This window comes from Aristolochia californica, unplaced genomic scaffold, assembly GCF_029961685.1.
Source record: "Aristolochia californica isolate CCGP_79_NKW_82.1479 unplaced genomic scaffold, dmAriCali1.0.hap1 SCAF_7, whole genome shotgun sequence".
Taxonomy (NCBI): domain Eukaryota; kingdom Viridiplantae; phylum Streptophyta; class Magnoliopsida; order Piperales; family Aristolochiaceae; genus Aristolochia; species Aristolochia californica.
Window position 1 is genome coordinate 6931191 of NW_027182268.1, and position 20601 is coordinate 6951791.

Sequence of the window (20601 nt, forward strand, 5' to 3'; positions counted from 1 at the left end):
AAATTAATAAATATAATATAATATAAAATATTTAAAAACTAATTGACATAAAATTTAAATTGTTTAATATTAAATAATACAAATAAATATTTATAAATATTTTAAATTTTAATATTAATATATCGTGGATGATATTGATTATTATATATTTACTATTAGTTGTCGCGTATAATTGGTTATATTTAATACATAATTAATTATTAATTATGTATAAATATTTGTATATTATATTATGTCTCTCTAATCTAGTATGTTTTTAAATATGAATTATTATGTAAATTTTAGTATTTTCTATTTATCATATTATATAATATATATTTCTATATAGGAAAAAGTTGGATGTCTCAAAATCTAACCGAACTCTTGACATAATAACCCTGTTACAACTGGCCAACTTGGAATTTCAAGGAATAGAGTCTTGTCAAGGTTCCAAATTGTAACACCTTCAATTGAACTAGTTGCCTTCAATATAGGATTCTCAATATCCAAGTTTCCTTAATCAAAATTTTCTCAAACAAGTCAAAAAAAAAAAAAAAACTTGTCTTATAACCTGAAACAAGGCGGCAGTTTAACTAGTTCAAGTCAGGTATAATCTAGTTCATCACATAACCGATATTACCCAAGTTTAAATCTAAATTGATTTTTTAGCATTTTCTTAAAAATTATACTAATGACTACAAAAAAAATTTAAAATTTCTAGGTAATTTCCTAATAAGACTTTGTTATCGATCTCTCAAATCTTATAATCCAAAAATTTATCTTTAGTTTTTCCTGGGAAACACATTTCTAGTGCGCACAAGGCACCCAAAATTCCATCCCCCTTAGTTTAGAATCAAGTGGGTAAGAGTAAAGAAATGGGATTGCACCATTCTATAATCAAAAAAGGATATTTGATGCTAATATTGAATGTTAAATGATACGGATGGAGACCCGGAGAGGAGGAAAGGAGGGAATGGGTCTGTAGGGTTTGTTTATTAACAATGCCACTATTCCCTGTTTCAGAACATTTGTGTTATAACAACTGGTTACGTATGTAGAAAAGGTAGGAAAAATAAAAGCTTTATTTAGAGGATTTCTGCGACAACTCCACTTTTCTTCTGTATTTGGATCAATGTTACAGTTGCTTACAGGAACTCTTGTCTTGGATCAATCGACCCCATGGCATCAAAGATTCATGATATTCCCGCTGACTAAAACAGACAAAAATAAAATAAAAACAAGAGATATGCTTCAACAGATATGAAAATGGAAGAAACTGCAGCAAGGAAAAAATGGGAAACGAGGAAAAGTCAGATCTCAGGTCAGGCTAATAGAAGTGGCGTATGACTGAAAAACACTGAGGGCTTGTTCTATGATGGCTCTGTCCCTCGCGCTTTTTACCCAATCTCCAACTATTTCTTGCGCCTCGCTGCCATGGACGCCTTTCTCTAATGCATCAGCTGCTTCAGCAAGTTTTCCTTCAGCCACAAGACTCTCAACCTTGTTGATAACCGACTCGATCCCATCTCCAGATTCATCATTTTCTTTCATCTGCAATCAGCAAAGCATCAGTTACATAAAAGTAAAAGCTGAAAACCAATCAAACTGCCTACAAGTACCAACCTTTATTGACGATGCAACATGAGCTACTGCATGAGTCAGAATGCCGCCTCCACCAGTTGGAATGAGACTATAATGACGTAATACCCCTTTCAGTGCATCAAACTGCAAAAAGAAATTAGAGGGCCTTATTAGGTAATTATCCACCAAAACATAGGCCGATTTTCAATCTTGTAAGAAAAAAGACTAATCTAAAAGTAGCCTGTAGCAACATCAAAGCCTTATATACTAAGAGCCAGATTTACAAGTAAGAAACATGCAATTAAGTGGATACAGAGAAAGGTCAGTGTTAATCACTGAAATCTTCAAGGGAGAGGTATTTGATGCTAATTAGCTGAATATAACCAGTAAGATAACAAAAAGATCTTCTAGTTTACTAGGTGATTGGAGGGAGACAATGGAGGTGGCAAGCCGGAGATGGAGTGGAGGCTATTAAGAAATTGGAAGCAGACAACCAAGTTGAGGGGATTTAAAGGGGAATGCTGCTGGTCTCTATTACAGGAGAAATGGTAGACGATATCACAGCAAGCTCTGCAATTGGCCCTAATTTTCTTTCCAAAACAGACACAGGAGATCATATAAAGAGTTCGTGCTCTTTTATAGTTCTCCAGCAATCAAAATCACTACCAGATCCATAGACTGTAGAATTTTTGTTAGAATACCATTCATCACACTAGGAACCTTCAAACAGTTAAAAAAAGCAGTGGAAATCAAGCGACAATCGGTGATATTAACAGTGAATTGGAATTCCAATCCAGGGTGAAACCATGAGAAGGCATCTTTGTATGCAAAGTCTCAAAAACTCAAGGTGGAAAGCTGATTGCTTGTATCCTGGTTCCTCAAAAGAATGGAAATGGAATGGACCGTCGCAAGTTGGAATCCAGTCTCACTGGATTTGATAAGTCTTCAAACCAAAGGCTACTGAGGCCATTACGGTGAAGCAGCTTCCACCATCTCCTCCGCTCTTCACTACTATTCACAAAGTAGATCATATTGGATGCTATCCTTGGCCAGGAGAAAGACATACTGAAGATGCCCATCGGCTAAGTAAAGAAAAGGAACAGTTAGTAGTGATTAATTAGAAAACAGTTCAAGCTCAAATAGCTGAGATGTTGGGTGGGCGTAGCAAAGAAAGACGATTGAGTACAAAGAATCAATATCGTAGTAAGAAAAACCCCGTGGTTGTTTCCATTGCGCCTTTCATATACGTCATTATCTTCATTTACAAGAGGATAAAGACCACATCCTCCCATGGGGGAACAGAGGCTTGTGAAATACCCTTAGATCTCAAAGTGAATGACAACCAATGGAGGGCTTAGGGGAAGCAGCTCGGCTTGTTATCCATGGCCTTCCAATGGATTTGTGGTCTAAAAATCCTCTGGGACGTTTGAGGAATCTGGGAAAGTCATAACGGTTGAGAAGGATGCATTGCAAGGAAAACAATATGGCAAAGGCAAAAATTAAGATTGTTACGAAATCAAGCCAAAAATCATTCTTGTCACAGTTGAATCCATGGGATGGAGCTTTCCAATACCCATTTTTGTGGAACTAGAATTGAAAGGAGGAAACGGGAGTCATGATGTAAACAATCATCTACTCCAGCATAAGCCAACCAGAAACCATGATCATAATTGGTCACCACTGGGTCAACTTGGCATAATCACATAACTTGTTTGAACAATTCACCATTCCGCATATGGAAGTCGGTGCTTCGCTACACATTGATGGAAGAGCCTTCATAGAATATATAAAGAACACAATCGACACAGATCAAGTTTTTATGGAGGATTTTGAATTTCTAGATGGACAACAAAATTTCTTAAATTTGATGAAAGGAAATTATAGAGCTGAATGTTCTAACAGAAATGAAACATCTGATCCAACTTCTGAAGAGTTCATCCCAGCCATACAACCCAACTGTTTTGAGACGGTTATATAAATAGCACCCATATGTGAACAGATGCATGTTCCCAATAATGGTCCCAAATCTTTCATGTATTCCCATCCATGCCCAGTTACTTATACCTGCTCAAGTGATCAACCCAGGCCCAGTGAATCAAGAGGTCGACAGATCTCACACCCAGAAAATATTGTGCTCGTCTTCCTCTCCCCAAACACCAGATTTGCTAACTCCATGGTAGAACCAATTCCTCTCCGCCAAATCAAACCACTAATAGCCATTCAAAATAAAAACTTCAAAAATAAAAAATAAAAAATCAAATCACTTAAGTGCACCAGCCCAGAGCTCTCTCTTCAATATGGCCAACTTCAACAACCTTGCAAAACGATCAGAAGATGCCCACTGAATGTCAGGAAATTGCACTAACCTTCCCAAACCAGAATCAATGTGTTGGCCCCCAACGCTAAAAACTTGCTACGGGAGAAGTAGAATTACAAGTGAACCAGCAATCATATCCTTTGGATCTGCCTTGTGAAGATGGAGAAGAATTGTGGAAGAACTTAAAAAAATCTCTATTGCACTGAATCCAGAAAGGGGGAGACTGTTAAAAGTTGCTAAAAGTATAACTCTAATGGAAACTCAAACTCATATATCCGGTGGAAAAAATGTCTATCATATACTTGAATTTTTTTTTTAAAGGTGAGCTTTATTAAGCAAAGGGGACTAGACGAATAATCAGAGGACCTATCCTTGAATATCATCGGAACCACTAATACAAAGGTGAATAAAGAGGTTAAAGCTGGGAAAATTGATGACACTGCATGGTATATGAAGGTATTGCTTGCTGCAGGAATGGGAATCAGTGTTGAGGACTTGAGGAAAATAAATAAATGCCAAACAAGGATGAATTTCAAGGAAACATATGAAATACTTAAATGAAGATCTCAGTATGGAACTTTAAGGTTTTAGGCAGCACAGCCAAGAGCTCAGAGCACAGTATCCTAGCAAAGCGTAGATCCCTCATACTAGCCATTAAGGAGGCAAAAGTAGCTAAGATTCAGCCAAAATTAGTTGCCGATTTATTGAACAGCAGAGACTACGACTGGGATTACATGGGGGCTACTGGCTCTGCCTGGTGAATGCTAATAGCTAGGGGCAAAGGAGCTTTAACCATTGCAAATACAATGAAGTGTACCTACTCAATCTTCATAATGTCAAGCCCTTGGGACAACAGCAGCCCTTGGGCTTTTTGCCAGGTTTATGGGCCAATGAGATACACTAGTTGATATCATTTTGCCATGATAATAACTCATGGAAATGTGCATGGTTAATTGGAGGTGATTTCAATGATATCAGATTTTGCAATGAAAATCATAGCCAGAATATGTCAATGTCTATGCACTGTTTTGCAGGGTTCATGGAAGACTGCAGTCTTGCTGAAATTCCTTTCACCAGTGCCCAATTAAGTTGGGAAAACATTCAATCCCTCCAATTTTCCAAAGCTCAATAGATTCTTGGCTAGCTGTAAATTGCTTCATTGCTTCCCGGATCTTATTTGCAAAGCTCTTCCGAGGCCCACTTCCGATCACCATTATAGCTTTCATTATCAGTGCTAATACTAAGTGTCCTCCTTCCAGTTTGAGATTGCTTGGTTCAGTGACAAAGCTACTACCGGATTGCTCAAGGAGTGGCGGAAGGGCATATTGGTGGACGGTAGCACATGTAGGAGGTTTGCCTCCAAGTTAAAGCTCTAAAGCAAAAGTTCAAGGGCCAGCCGAAAGAGTTTTGGAAATATTAGGGTAAGGCAAGATATCCTGAGGTTGATTGGCTTTCTTCGCTCCATGCTGACTACGAAAATCGAGTTTGCCAAGAAAGAATTTTTTGGAAAGAATGGGTAAAGTATTGATGGCTGAAAGAAGGGAATGCAAATTATTTGCTTTAGCTCACAAGCAAACGAAACAAAAAGAATCCAAGTTTCCAATCCTAAAAATGATTGAGGGGTTTATCCATTTTTTCTCTGATCTCTACATTGAGGATATTCTTTTCAGGCCCCATGCTACAAATCTTTCAGTCAAAATGCCCCCTTATGGTGTTGCAGATTCTCTTGAAGAATGATTTTTGGAGGAAGAGATTGGGTGGCCACTAACCATGCCTAATGACAAGGCATCCAGGCTGATGGATGGATTTATTGTTGAATTCTACAAGGAAGGATAGACTTTCCTTAAGAATGATACAATTCAGATGTTTGATGACTTTCATGAAAATGGGAAACAAATAAAGCAATGGGGGGAATTTCATTCCCTCCTCTAGTCTTGCAATCAAACACAACGCCAAAAAAAAGTTCCTCAAAAGGATGATCCATCAAATCCGCTGGGATTTCTGCCCTATTAATTTGTTGTGCAACTCTCACAAGCTAATTGCAAGTTTGTTATCCTCTTGGTTTAAGAAGGTCATGGGTAGTTAGCACTCACCAAAGCTGTTTTGCCAAGGGGCTGTAAATACTTAACTCTGCCTTCTCAAGTCACGAGATTGTGCATCCCTTTATGAAGTTTAGTGAGTCAAAGATCATCTTTAAACATTTAGAGAAGGCTTTTCATGGGATGAATTAGGTTTTTCTTGATGAATTACTCAAAAAATGGGGATTCGGTATTAGATGGAAAGCATGGGATTCATAGGTGCATTTCTTTGGCATCTAAGGGCTTATTTATAAGCACGAGAGGGATTCAGCCCGGGGATCCACTCTCTCTCCTCTTTTGATTCAACTTGGAAGGAGAAGCTCTTAATAACATTTTCATAAAGGCTCATGACAAAGGTTACATTTTTTAATTTGAACCCGATTCGCCTCTTAATTCTCCTTCAACTTATAATTTGCAAATGTACAATCTTATTTTCAGATGGGTCTATGAATAAGGCTCTCGACATCAAGGCTCTTCTTGCTATCTACAAAGTTATCTCAGGGCAGCATGTCGATTAGCACAAAACAAGCATTGTTGACATAAACTGTATGCCTACATCACTCCCAAATTGCATCAGTGCTTGGTTGTAAAGTTGATTCTTTGCCAATCTCATATCTTGGACCCCCTCTTTTTCTCAGGAAAAGTTCTTACGGCACTTTGGGATCTGGTGTCAGATGGTTAGATGCTGGGAGGTGGGGGCTGTGTTTTCAAAACCCTCCCCAAACTCACCCTGCACGATCCCTACTTTGTGGGACTTGATTGTCAAGGTTCAAAAACTAGAAAACAATGTTTCAAATCACTTTCTAATTCCCAAGGAGCACACTCTGGTGGCAAGTACTCCCAATGTACAAAGGGGATATTGAATTGCTGCCTTAAAACTTGCTGTTGTTGTTTTGCAGGTGAAAAGTCATTTACATGGCGGTGGCTCTAAAAACTTCTCTCTTTGGAGTGGTCTATGGAAGCAAACTATCGTCTTCTAGTTGCTACATTCCGAGTACTATGAAATTGCTTGACTTGGAACAAGAATGGCTTGCATGAGTCAAAGCCTTTAAATGCCCAACATGCCACATATCACTGGCCCAAAACTATGAAGCACAATATGACAATCACCATTTGGTGAGAAAATTTTTAATCAGAGATATGAATAATGAGAAGTTACAACCTTATTGCCCAAGCTCTACAGTTGTGAACAAGAACCAAAAGGTTCAAATCAAATTTGCAACTTTTTAAAGGTGATGAAAATATTGAGAGAAGTCTTGTAATGTGGAAGGGTAAAATGCTGTCTTTTGAGGCTGGCATTACCTTATTAAAGCTTACATTGGCTGGAATTTCTAACTTCTTACTCTTTACTGCCTTCCACTGCATCACTAGCCATAAGGCTGGAGGTTATGGAAAAAAAAGTTCTTGTGGAGTGGCCCCCTTGAGGATCCAGATACTACCCGTAAGGGGGTAGACTGGGATGATGCTTGCTCTCCTAAAACAGATAACGGGAATCAAGAAGCTCAAAACTATCAAATAGGCCTTTTTCTATGAGGCTTTGACTAGCAGGCCCTTTGTTTGTGCCAAATATGACAGCCCTCACAATTGATGGTTAACCCTGAAACTTACTACTCGCAATGCCTCATCTGTTTGGCAGAGAATTTGTTCTGGTCTCTCCCCCTTTAAAAAGATTTATATGAATGGGGTTCACATGATGGACTCAGTTCAGTGTTGGGAGGGACTTGGATTGGTGACAAATCCCTTGCTGAAGATTTTCCATTACCAGAAAAAAAAAAGATTTTCCCTTCAATTTTCAATGTTATTCATAATTCAGAAATTTCTGTCAGATCTTCCAGACATGGTGTTTTACTAGTGGAAGAAAATATTAGTAATCATTTGCTTAGAATGGAAAATGAAGTTGGTAGCTTTCTCAGCCCTCTTGACCAGTTTTATTATAATGGCAAAGGTGGAGATAAGATCTTTTACAGTGCTGACACCCTCTCAATTACCTCCTCATATGCTTCTCTAGTTAAGGGGTAACATTTTGTCCCAGGATCCCAGCCATGGCTTGAGGTTCATTGCCCACCCTAGGTCAAAGCCTTTTTTGGAAAGTTCTCAAAGGAAAGATTCATACTTGTGATTTCTGAGCAAAGGTGGTTTCCAAACCCTGTAATGAACTGTCAATTTTGGACGCCATTGAGGAATCAATTGATCACTCCTTTCTCAGCTGCCTCTTCGCTAGGTTATCTAGTACTCTAAAGTTAGAAGGTCTGACCCCTCTCTCTCTGTTTGCCATCAAGAATTGCTAATTGGTTAGCTGAAACCTCTTCTTTTCTTCTTCCAAGACTGGCAAACACTCTGGAAGATTGTCCAGAATGTGAAGATTTGGAGCTTGTGACTAGAAAGAAGTGAGAGGTCTTTTCTAGTCACTCTTTCTCCCTTGGTGTCGTCATTGAGAAGACGATGCACCTGGTGCTGGCTTGGACTCAGCTTACTGATGAGCTCTCGAGTTTGTCAGGGCTACTTTAAGATCAAATTGGAGTAGTCTTGCAGTTTGATGTCCCAGACATATAATTAATAGGGAAGTTGCCCCTATCCCACCTCCCTAAAGCTTAAGTTTGATGGTAGTTACATTACCAACCCAGGTCTAGGGGGCTGGGAGGCATCACCAAAACCATGATTGATCCATGCTTCTCTTTCTCACGCCCATTAGGTGATGCTGACTCCACCAAAGCATAAGTTAGTACTGTCCTACAGGGCCCCATCTTCTACCATGATCACTTCTCCCAGCCTTCAATCATTAAGGGAAATTCTGCTGTCATTATCTTTGAGGAATCAGGTTCGGGTGATCCTCCTGGGAGATTTTATCGTCTTTTCTCCAGATTTTTAGCTCATCACATCCTATCAGATTTCTTGGAAGCATGTGCTCCGTTCTGCAAATTCAGTGACTGGTTCCTTAGCCAAGGTGGGGGTATCTCCTCAACATCTTGTTGTGACTATGGCTTCCTCCTAATTAACTTAATTTTTTTTCTCTTCTGCCTTTTGTTTTCTGTTTTGGAGCTTTCTGCCCCTTCTTTGCTTAATAAATTTCCACATCATTCCAAAAAAAAGAGCTCTAACCTTCTGATTCAATTGTAGTGAAGTATCCGTTCCATTCTTTATGGTTTCTTTGGGAAGTGATGAGAGTACCAAGTTCAAAAATGAGTCTTTATCAAGACTTTCAAGCAAACTATGAAGCGCACTAATCTCAGCCTGAATTGGTAATCCTTTGGATAGTGCATCTTCTAAAGCAAGTACTCCCTGCAAGACCAAGAAAAGAAGCCTGTTACTTGGACCATAGTACAATAAAGTGAAATTCAAGTTGCGAGATATGTAGTTGTGACTGCAACACCATATTGACTTCATTTTAAAAGAACACGACAGAAAATTTAAAACTAGTGACATCAGTTGATGGTCTCAACTCACTTATTGGCACAATGTAGGTACATCTCTTAATGTAACTGTTTAAAGGAGTTCATCAAGTGAATTGCTGTAAAGAACTTGCCAGTCAAATGTTTAATTTCTTACTTGGAGAAGAAGAGAAAAGATGAGCAAAACAATATTCAGCTAACAACACTTACCAAGGCAAGCTTGTGTACAGAATGACTCTGGCGAGCTTCCTCGGATCTTGCAAAAAATGCCATGCACAAAGCATTTATCTACCCAAATTTCAGCAGTTAGTGATTACCATGGCAGTGTCTATTCAAGGGAATCAGAAAATCAAAAGATATTAATGTACAAAAGTAATACATAGAAGGCACTGATAAAATCATACATGCATGTCTGCCTCTGCCAACTTTTCTATCTGAGTTGATTTTTGTTTAGCAATAGCTGCACTAAGTTCTGCTTTAGCTAGCTCTTGGGCTTTCTTTAGCTGTAATTCTGCTTCTTCATCCTAGAATAACAACATTAAAAAAAAAGACAATCATGAACAGCTCAATTTGAAGAGAAAAGACCTGCTTTCACCTTGCGCTGCAGTTCCATCCTAAGTTTCTCTTCTGCCTTCTCTTGAAGCAACTTAACTGTAGATGCTAGTTTAGCACGTTCTTTGTTTAGTTCCTGATAATAATGGCAATGAACCCGATAATCATAAAACTAGTAAGATGTAGACAAAACCTGATTACAGGATGAAACAGACAAAGGATCTGATACCTCATCCAAAAGTGCAGCCTCTTCTGCATACATAAGTTGCCTTGCTCTAGCATCTTTCAATTCCTTCTCATATTTCTCCTGGAATACAGATACAGATAATGATAGCAATTCAGTGTAAACCAAGATCACTCAAAGTTTGACAATCAAGAGTCAGCAACAAATAAAACTTTTTAATGATCATGCCACAGTATGAACCTTCAGCATCCGCTTTTCTTCAGAATATATGCGAGCATCTAGTTCAGCTTGCCTTTTCTCAGCTATATGAATGGCTTCTATCAAATCAAGGACTAAAATTCCATCCTTGGAATGGTATGCATCTTTTGAATCTCCCTCGGTAACCACCAAAACCTTTGGTTCCACAATAACAAGATAAAATCAAGTTTCAGAAAGATAAATTTCACTTTCCACAACAGGTAGACAGTAACAACAGTAGGACCAGGAATGATTCAGCACAACTTGATAAAGAAGAATCAGCATTTTTTCTTCTGAAGACACAAAGATTTACACACAAAAAAAAGTAGACTTATCATTAAGTTGGTTGTGTCTGGAAATTCATATGCTGGTCATACACTTCTACATCAAGAATCTCAGCAGCTTTAACTTGAAATGCTAAGATCCTATGAGTTAGGATTTTTTTTTTTTTAAATAATCTTGGTAAGAAAGGTTCTTCTCCAAAACTCTAAATAATAAAAAACGTGACACTTTTTTTTTTCTTTGAATGTTGATCACACGCATGCACCAATACGTATGCATTCTCAGTGATATTAAAACAAAAGTCCTCATATTAAGTACCTTTCCATGTGGCTGATAAGCCAACGGCCCACTGATATCCATCTAGGAAGTAACCTCCTGTGCCAATGTGACTTGGGCCTTTGGCTCAATGGTCACATGGGGAGGCGAGTTTGAGGTCTAGGATTCAAGTCTCACCGGGGTTAAAGGGATGTGTGTGTGTGTATGTGATACTCAAGCTCTGCAGAGTTCAGCCTAAGGGGCTCCAGCAGCTGTTCAAGGACACAGAGGTCTCTCCCCCCCCCCCCCCCCCCCCCCCCCCGACAAAAGCATCTGCTGGTTCCTGGAAACCATAGTTTTCATCATTCTTGTTGTATAAGTCAGCTGATCTAAGGAAAGACAAACTGATTAACACATTCAAAAGTAGGAGCCAAAGACCTGAAATGCCTCCTAGATCAATGAGAGCAAAGCCCATGCACAGCTTCCAAAATCAGCTGTGGCATCATTCTTCGCTGGGAACAACCAAAATTTATGTACAAGCATTTGGACTCAGTTACACTTAAGCAATTGAATGAGATTAATGAAAGAGGACTTTTAAAGAAAGGTGAACAAAAGGTGTGAAATAGATAGATGCAAGAGAAATTGGAGAGAAGAGAGAATGAATAAGGAGAAGGGAAAAAAAGGTCTGCGAGAACAGCCTACTCGATGGGGGAAAAGTCGACCTCATCCTCTTTATTAATCTCTCTTAAGTGAATTTACTACTTAACAAAATGCCCCTAGAAAGAGGACTTTTACATCCATGAGAAAAAAGACTTAAAAACATCCAGAAATTCAGTTCAACCAACAACGTTAAACTACTAAATCAAAACATGCAGAAATTATGGTTCAAACACTAACTTTAAACTACTAAATTTGGGCCACCTTAACTACGATATTACAAAACTACCCACATGTAAATTGAAATACCCCTAAATTCTAACACTCCCCCTCAAGCAGGACATAAATGTCAATTAATCCCATCTTGGAACAAAAATTATTGAAATCTCGCTTCCCAAGAAATTTTGTGAATATATCACCAATCAGCTCAGTGGTCCTAACATATGGGATAACAACCTTGCAACTAATAACAGTATCTCTCACAAAGTAAAGATCAACTTCTATATGCTTCTCCCACGGAAAACAGGATTATTGGCAATAAAAATGGTCGCTTGATTATTACATCTGAGTACCATATGGTCTTCAAAAGCAACTTTTAATTCCTTTAACACTTATTGAATCCACGTGAGTAGTTACAATATGAGTCATTTCTCAGTAATCTATCGCTGCACTGAAACGTGGCACTATATTTTGCTTTTTACTATTCCAACTAATAAGGTTACCTCCAGCAAGTGCACCAAAACCTGTGGTGGATTTGTTGTTCAATGTAGGTCCAACATAATTTACATCTGAGTATCTTCCACCTTGAGATGATCATGAGGTGTATAAAATAACCCCTTGCTTGGAGCTCCCTTTAAATACCATAAGATCCTTTGGGTTGCTTCGTGATAAACTTTGCAATGATACTCCATAAACTGGGTTACTACACTAATAGGAAAGGCAATATCAAGTCTTGATATAGTTGCATATATCAATTGTCCAACCAACCTTCTATACATAGTCTTGTCTTTTAGTAAAGGTTAGTCCTCATCCCACAAATTTTGACCAACTTTCACGAAGGAGTATCCACCAGTTTAGCTCCTAATAACCCATACAATGTAACATGTCAGTAATATATTTCCTCTATGATAATACTACACCTAGTTTACTTTTGATCACCTCAATCCTTAGAAAAATATTTCAAAGAGCTAAGATCCTTGGTTTGGAAGTGATTGCTCAATTATATTTGCACTTCATCAATACCCTCTATGTCACCTCCAGACAACACATTGTCACCTACATACACTACAAGAACCACCACTCCCTGATGCTCAATGTATAACATATAAAGAATGATCACAGTGATACTCACAAATTCAAGGTTGTGATAACTTAACTAAATTTATCAAGCAAGGTCCATGGACTCTGTTTCAACCTATAAATGGATTTATGAAACTTACACACTTTTCCATTCTCCCCTTTTTTTTTTATAAAGATGTATTTATATTAACAAGAGAAAATTTACAACTTTTCCATTCTCCCTAAGAAACATATCCTAGAGGTTGCTCCATAAGCCTCCTCCTGTTGATCACCATAAAGAAAAATATTTTTAATATCAAACTCAAATAAAGGTCAATCTTTCATTACTACCATCAAAATTTGAATAGTACCCATGCAAGATACCTAGAGAAAAAGTCTCAAATACACTCACACCATATGTTTGAGCCTTGGCCACCAATCGCACTGTATATCATTCAATTGTCCCATCAGCATTACATTTAGTGGTGTACAGCCAACGACAACCAACAATAGTGGCATCGATAAGAGGCTCAACCAAGGTCCAAGTCTATCGAGACTATAAGGCATCTATCTCATCATCCATAGTTTTCTTCTACTCACGCAAACATAAAGCATTCTACACTTTAATACGGATGGAAACACTACACAACGAAGTGACAAATGACCTGAATGATGAAGACGAAGTATGGAAAGATATATACTTGGATATAAGGCAGCATGAGTTGAGTTACTATAATAAATTGACTAAAAATTTAACAACATATAGGACAAAAGAAAATGAAAAAAATTATGCACATGTGACAAACGAAGAAGATCCGTCTGCTAATTGCATAGACTTACAAGAGGAGGAAGGAGATAAAGTAGTGAACAAGGATGACATATCTGACATGTGCGTTGATGCCCCAAAACCAATTACCCATGAGGATTGAGACACATGTAGCACAAACATACTTGGTGTACCTAAAGTGGCATTGGTTGAGGATGAAGTGTCAGCGTTAGTAGGCACCGGAGTAGGAGTAGTTGTGAGTTGGCTCAATTGATGAAGTCGTTGAATTGCATCTTGTAAGCTACAAGTAGATCTCTATGCACGTTCTTCAAATATAAGGAATTAGGCCATACTAGTTTTCCAAACTTATCCCAGCACTTCCTATAATTATGATTGGACCTACCACAATATATACATTGTCTATCCCAACAACCATGGCACCGACCTCCCCCATCACAAACCTGTCCTTGACCTCCCCTCTTCCTCTAGATGCCTTAAATCGAGTGGGAGTAGAGGACAAGTTAAGAGTTGCAATATGTGCAGTCTTAGTGTCCTCACTAGCTTTGGATAAAACTGCGCTTTCAACTCTAGTCACCCTGTTATAAGTTTTATCTAGCATAGGGACATTGTCATCTATTAACATCTGTGCTCGTAGGCCCTCGTAGTTAGGTCCTAATCCATCAAGAAATCTTGATACTTAAATTTGTCCTTCTTTCTCTCGGAGTTTTATAGGTTCTATGGTAAAAGGTGCAGCACAACTATTTCTTGTAACACCTCACGAATATCTGTAAAATACTTTGTAACATTCTTGTCACCCTTGCTCATACTAAAGAATTTGACATACAATTCAAAAGTACAGGATAGATTTCTTTCCTAAAAAAATAGACTCTAGAGCTCTCCGCATGTCCTTAGCTGTATCATAGCTGATACTTGATTACTAATATGATGTTGTATAGTCCTTTTCAAAAAAAAAAAAAAAAAAATGATGTTGTATAGATTTCAACATCCAAGTCTAAACTTGATGATCCACTGCTTCCCAATCTTCAGATATATGATCAAGAGAATTCTCTCTTAAATACTTAGCTTTCCTCTTTGCAACTAAAAACTTCTTAACAGCTCGGGACAAATTCAGATAATTTAACACATTAACTTAATTGAAGTAATCTAAATGTAATCTTTATTTTCAGCAGACTTGGCAATCTTAACGAGATTAAATAACTTCAGCAATATCTACCATTATGAAGCTCAACTAATATCCACTAAACCAATAATAACAATCAGCCAAAAAACTTACAAAAAACCTTCTAAAATTCCTTCCAGATCCCAAAAATAGTGCATGCAGAAACTATGGGCCCCACACTTCACAAAAATTCCTAGGATTATGAAAAACCCAAATTTGATACTCGACAACCCTCTAGTAATAGCAATTGCAGTAATTGAGTAAGAAATTGCACCAAAAATAAACCCAATTAAGCTTGTGCAAACAAACCTGTGACCCACTCTTGGTGACTCAAGCAAGGAAACCCAAATTTCTCTTCAAGATTTCATTCAATCTTGACAAGATCACAAAAGCACACAATAACTACTGTTAGACAGCAACACAAGCCATTAACCTTAGGTTAAGGCATAGGAAAGCTAACGAACTAACCTTTTAAGTTCAATCAGTAGAAGCAACTGAAAATTCACTCCTGGAGAGAGATCACAGACTTCGGGAACAGAAGAAAATCTACTTAGAGCTTTGATTTATGGGGCATTTTGCTCTAATACCATGTGAAATAGGTAGATGGAAGAGTAACTGGAGAAAGGACAGAAGGAATAAAAAGAAGAAGGGAGAAAATAGATCTGCGAGAGCAGCCTATTCGATGGGGGAAAAGTCGACCCCCATCCTCTTTATTAATCTCTCTTAAGTGAATTAAAAACTTGACAAAAATGCCCCCCTAGACAGAGGACTTTTACAACCATGAGAAAAAGGACTTAAAAATATTGAAAAATTAAAAGTTCGACCACTAACTACTACATCCGGGCAACCTTACTCCGATATTACAGAACCACTCACATCTAAAATGACAGAAATACCCCTGACTTAACAAAAAGACACAAGGAATCAAAGGTACAAGAAAATTTACAAATAACCCAAGTGTTTAGTGTAATGGCAGAAAATCTATCGGAAGTAAAGAATGCACACAGCATGGTAAAAATTCTTGCCATGAAATAACCTCTTTTTCTCCAGAGATAGGTGAAGTAACTTTAGTAGCTCCTCCATTCAAGGAAATTCCAGCAGTTTCTCCGTTTTCTTGCACAAGGAAGTATGCTTCAGAAAGAGATGGTGGTGCTTCTACTTCATCATTTTGTGGATCCTGCATTAGAGCTCAATTACCTCAGACTAAATCTCATGGCCAAACTGGAATTCATAACCTGTGATTCAACATGTTACAGACCAAAACATTTTAGACCACAGGCGAAATATCCAAAATTTTTTGGTGAAAAGGAGACAGTAATTTTCAATTAAGGGCTTCCTTTCGATCCATATACACTCGTCTATAGCCTATATATTCCCAGGAGCACATAATGATAGCGATTTCATTTTATGGTCTTGATATGTTGTACCATCTTTTATATTTGTACACAGCATTGAAGGGGGCAAATAAGAAGAAGATTATTTCAATTACAATGAAAAAGGATATTTAGGGTCATCTGCACAAGTAAGTAACAAACTGTGGTCTAGGTGCACAGCCCTCCCCCAAGCCACATAAGTCTCAAGGCAATTATCTCTCCTTCAGAAACATGTCTGTGATGCCTAGGTGATTAGATGCAGCACCTTGATGACCTTGCCTGATAGACAAATTTCCAAACACAAAAGAGTAATAGAGAGACGAAGATGAAATATTTATACCTTTAAGATATCTTTGGATGTATTAGGATGGTGCAGCTCTTCTTGTATCCCACTTTCTTCTTGACCAACTACCACTTTTTGTTCAATGGCATCCACAGGGTACATGCTATGATTTTCTGGTTTCTCCACAGCATGACTTTCTTCAGATGATATTTCAGACTCTTTAGCATTATCATCTTGTATCATACTGCCTGGGGGTGGATTTGAGAAAACATCTTGTTTAACAGGCATCGATTCTTCAGTAGATCTACCTTCAGGTACACCTTGAACCTGGCTTTCACCCTCTGTTTTGCTCTCTTTGTCCTCAAAATTTTGGTTTGAGGTAACACCGCCTTTTTTAGCAATATCATCAATAATGGTGCTGTTTGGTTCTCCATTTCTTGAAGGGACCACTTGAACAATCAAATCTTTAACTCCAGTGGAAGATTCTTCTACTTTGCCAGGACGCCAGCCAATATAGCCCATCTGATAAGCTGCTGCAAAAGCACCGACACCCACTAAAGCACCTCCTAGAAGAAGCTTTGAAAAGCTATTTCCGGAACTAGGTGGCTTTTCAGGGGGAACAGCACTTTGGGAAGCCACTTTTCTTTGTGCTGCAACTGAGAATTCCTTCCTTGAGGAAAGAAAAGACGACATCTGCTCCATAAAATCAATTGCAACTTTAAGTTAAATGTGACAATTACAGGCATGGTGAGAAACCTAAGAACTCATGTGCTATTAGGCAACCAAAAAAGAAAATAACTGCAATAAACAGAGCACCACTACATGCCTGAGTTGTAATCTGTGGAAGCCATTTAACTGATTGATCTGATGTCAGCTCCCGGACACACCTAATATGCGTGCAGAAAATAGATAAAATTAAAGACAGAGATATAGGGAGAGGGAGAAAGAGGAAGAAAGAGGGAGAAAGAGGAAGAAAGAGGGAGAGGATAGGAGAAGGGAGAGTAGGCATTGAAGTTCCTAAGCATTCCTGCCATACCAAAAATGTAATAAATGTGAACCACACCAAGCTGGGAGACTAGTTTAAAAGCAATAGATGAAAACTAACCTTTATGCTAGATTTCAGAATTTGGACATTCTTCAAAAAAGTATGCAGATATGGAGCTGTTTCTGTTATATAGTTGTCTCAGCTAGATTAAAATTCCCATTTATTCTTAAGGTTACTTTAAGATTTCTTGGTCAATATGCATTTGCATATATGTGTTTACAGTGTTTCATACAATCCCTCCAACGGAGCTTTCAGTAGTAATGAAACTTATAGCTTAATTAAGAGTCTTTTGCTACTGCAGCATTTTCATATCTTAAATTTTTCTCAAACATTTTCGGGTGCAATTTTCATGAACATTACTTTTTCATACCTATAGCTGTACCATGATTTCCAGGTGGATTTTCCTTTTTTTTTTTCAACCTTTACAGCTGGAGAAAGAGGAAAATGAACTTGTTCTTATGTTTTTGTAATTTCATCTCTCGTTTGTTTTCTGAGATCTTCAATGTCTTCCAAATTTTTTGAAGGTAGCAAGAAATACACAGGACCATTCGATCCACACTTTCCTTTCATAAAATCAGAGTTGTGCATAATTTTTTAGACATAACAGGTGCCATTTTTTACAATTGGATACAAGCTATATGATAAATTAACAGTAATAAGATCATTTCACTATGCCACGTTAGACATGAAAATTGATATCGGAGAGGACCATGACAATCAAAAGTTAAAAATCCATGTCTTCCGTACTCCAAAAAGGTCATAGCTTCTATAATAGGCGAAGTTATGAAAGCTATTTCAGAACTTTCAAGAAAATTGTGGAAGAATATTCGTTTTATTATTTTCAAAAGGCATCACATCCCGATTCCGTGGAGGAAGAAATCATGAGAAAGTAGACCTTCGCATGTCAGAACGGTGCAACTAACAGTCTCCGAGCAACAATTACAGTTCCATACATAACTAGAACTATTTTCAGGGTTTCCATAACCTTAACTGTACCACGATAATATGAAAGTATGTACTAGTAAGTACCTTCAAAGGGAAGAAGACGGCCAAATTCATCATTTCAATTCAGTAATCTCGCTCTCAAATTTCATCAAATTAGACGACTGCAAACAAAAGATATTCGGGAGAAAGCACCAAAAGCTTGAAGAGATAAAACATGTCGCAGAAACATCACAGGATGAGAACAAAGCATACTGCGATAACCTAGCCGGATGAAGCTCGATTGTGTCTTTACGTATTCGTTATCAAATACTAAAAGAGCGACATATACATAATGTAGTGAACCTCTAAAGAAGAGGTTCCCAAGATAATTGCAATCAATTGGTATCACCAGAACTAACGTATTGAATTTGGTGAGGATTGAACTACAGACATACCTTCGCATCATCGTTTTCTCTTCAAGACCCAAGAAGTCAGTCGCGCTCAGCGAAATACAGACACGAGAAAAAAGTCAGGCAAACAAATGCAGCATATTGAGATCCTGCTAGATAGATTCCGCCTTCTGCTTTCTCCTACTTCCTTACTGCCGTGCCATTGAGGATTTCCGGAGCTCAGAAGCCGAAAGTTGGTGTCCTGATGATACCTGGACTAAGAATATCGTACGCAAGACCGAATAGATACCCGATTACCCGATTAATATATTTATAAATTTGTTATTTTTATTTTTTTCCACGTGTCCATACAAAAAAAAACCCTATATTTCTCTTCCCCGTTCTCTCTCATTTTCACATTCAAGCATGAGAAAATAAATTCTTTTCTTTTCTATTTTTTTTTCTCTTCTCTTCGTGTTCTTTTTTGACAAAAGAGAGTAAAAAATATAAAAGAGAAAACCACTTTCTCTTTTAATTAATAAAATTTCTTGCACAGAATGATGAAATTTGAGGGAAAATTAAATAAATAGAAGTTTGGAAGAAATTTAAAATTATCAAAATATTAAAATATTTCTAATTTTATTTTCTTTTCCATTTTTTACGTGTATCCAAACAAGATAAACTATATTTTTCTTCTATTTTTTCTCTCATTTTCTATGGTCGTCCAAACAAGAAAAAATAAAACTATTTTTTTCTTTTCTTTTCTTTTCTTTTCTTTTCATTTTCTGTGGTCGTCCAAATAATAAAAAATATCTTATTTGTGACAAATAAAACTTTGTTTCATGTAATTCGAGGCTATGAAGCCAAAAGAGTTTCTACATTTTAGTTCTTAAAATTGTATCTTTTGTTTACTTTTAAACCAATCATTTATGTTATCTTATTTAGGTCTTTTGGTTAAAACATTGGACTTCCAACCATTCAACATATTTTGTAGACAATCCTAATATGATTTTTTTAACAAGTTTGCTAATGGAAGGATTGGATACGAGGGAGAGAGTAAAAGAAGCTCTGATTATAATAATCTATAGACTCGAGCGGTATTTGTTATAGATTAATGTACATTCTTAACAACGAAGTATCCGTTTTACTGCATTTGCAACAATTTTTATCACTCTAAGACAGTAGAAAGAGCTTGAGTTCCATAATCATATAAGAGGGGAAACACATGAATTTTGAAATTTTTTTACGCTAAGAAATTTGTCATCCAACCATCATTTTTTATATTAAAATTATATTTATTTAATTTTTTAATAAAAAAATATAATGTATAAAATAAATGCTAAGAAATACCCAAGTGTGTAGGGGTGGCATGACTAGTAAATAAAAAAAACTTTCATAAAAATGACATAGAACTTTAATTATGCAAGTTGGTGTATATAATTTTATATATATTTTTTCTTTTGAAACACGTAACCCTAAAGGCATTGTAGTAATTAGAAACACTTTCACACAACTATAAATATAGCCTCAAGGATGGGGTAGATTATTTCTTCCTCTTTGCTCAAATTCATCCACACTCCTCTCTTTTCATTTTCTTATCTCCTTTCTCCCAAAAGCTAGAGGTCCTCTTTATTTCATCCCCTTCAAATATATTGGGTTAATGTGTTGACCCTATAAATCAATAATAAATATATAATTAATTTTTTTATCCCATCCCTTGTGTAAATTCCTTGACTTATGATAATTTAATGCTTTAAAATTAGCTTTAGCCTCCAATATACAAGGCCAAGTGGAAGAAGCATATAAACTATAGAACAAACGACCAACAATTTTTTTTAAAAAGAGGTTAACA

At 37.2% G+C, this 20601-nt stretch overlaps 1 protein-coding gene across 2 annotated transcripts; it reads right to left on the bottom strand.

The window, feature by feature from the left end:
* Positions 1-1051: 1051 nt before the first annotated feature.
* LOC137937675 (MICOS complex subunit MIC60, mitochondrial) lies at positions 1052-18988 on the bottom strand. Of its 2 annotated transcripts, XM_068782789.1 has the most exons (13): positions 18816-18988; positions 18466-18542; positions 17218-17278; positions 16449-17084; positions 15772-15912; positions 10321-10473; positions 10126-10203; positions 9940-10032; positions 9749-9868; positions 9555-9632; positions 9055-9234; positions 1603-1704; positions 1052-1530 (listed from the first exon to the last, which is right to left on the bottom strand). In XM_068782789.1, exons 4-13 carry the CDS (start codon positions 17082-17084, stop codon positions 1297-1299), a joined length of 1815 nt encoding a protein of 604 aa, XP_068638890.1. In that variant the 5' UTR covers positions 17218-17278; positions 18466-18542; positions 18816-18988; the 3' UTR covers positions 1052-1296. The 2 variants fall into 2 exon arrangements, with proteins under 2 accessions (XP_068638890.1, XP_068638889.1); XM_068782788.1 differs by lacking the exon at positions 18466-18542.
* Positions 18989-20601: the final 1613 nt, after the last annotated feature.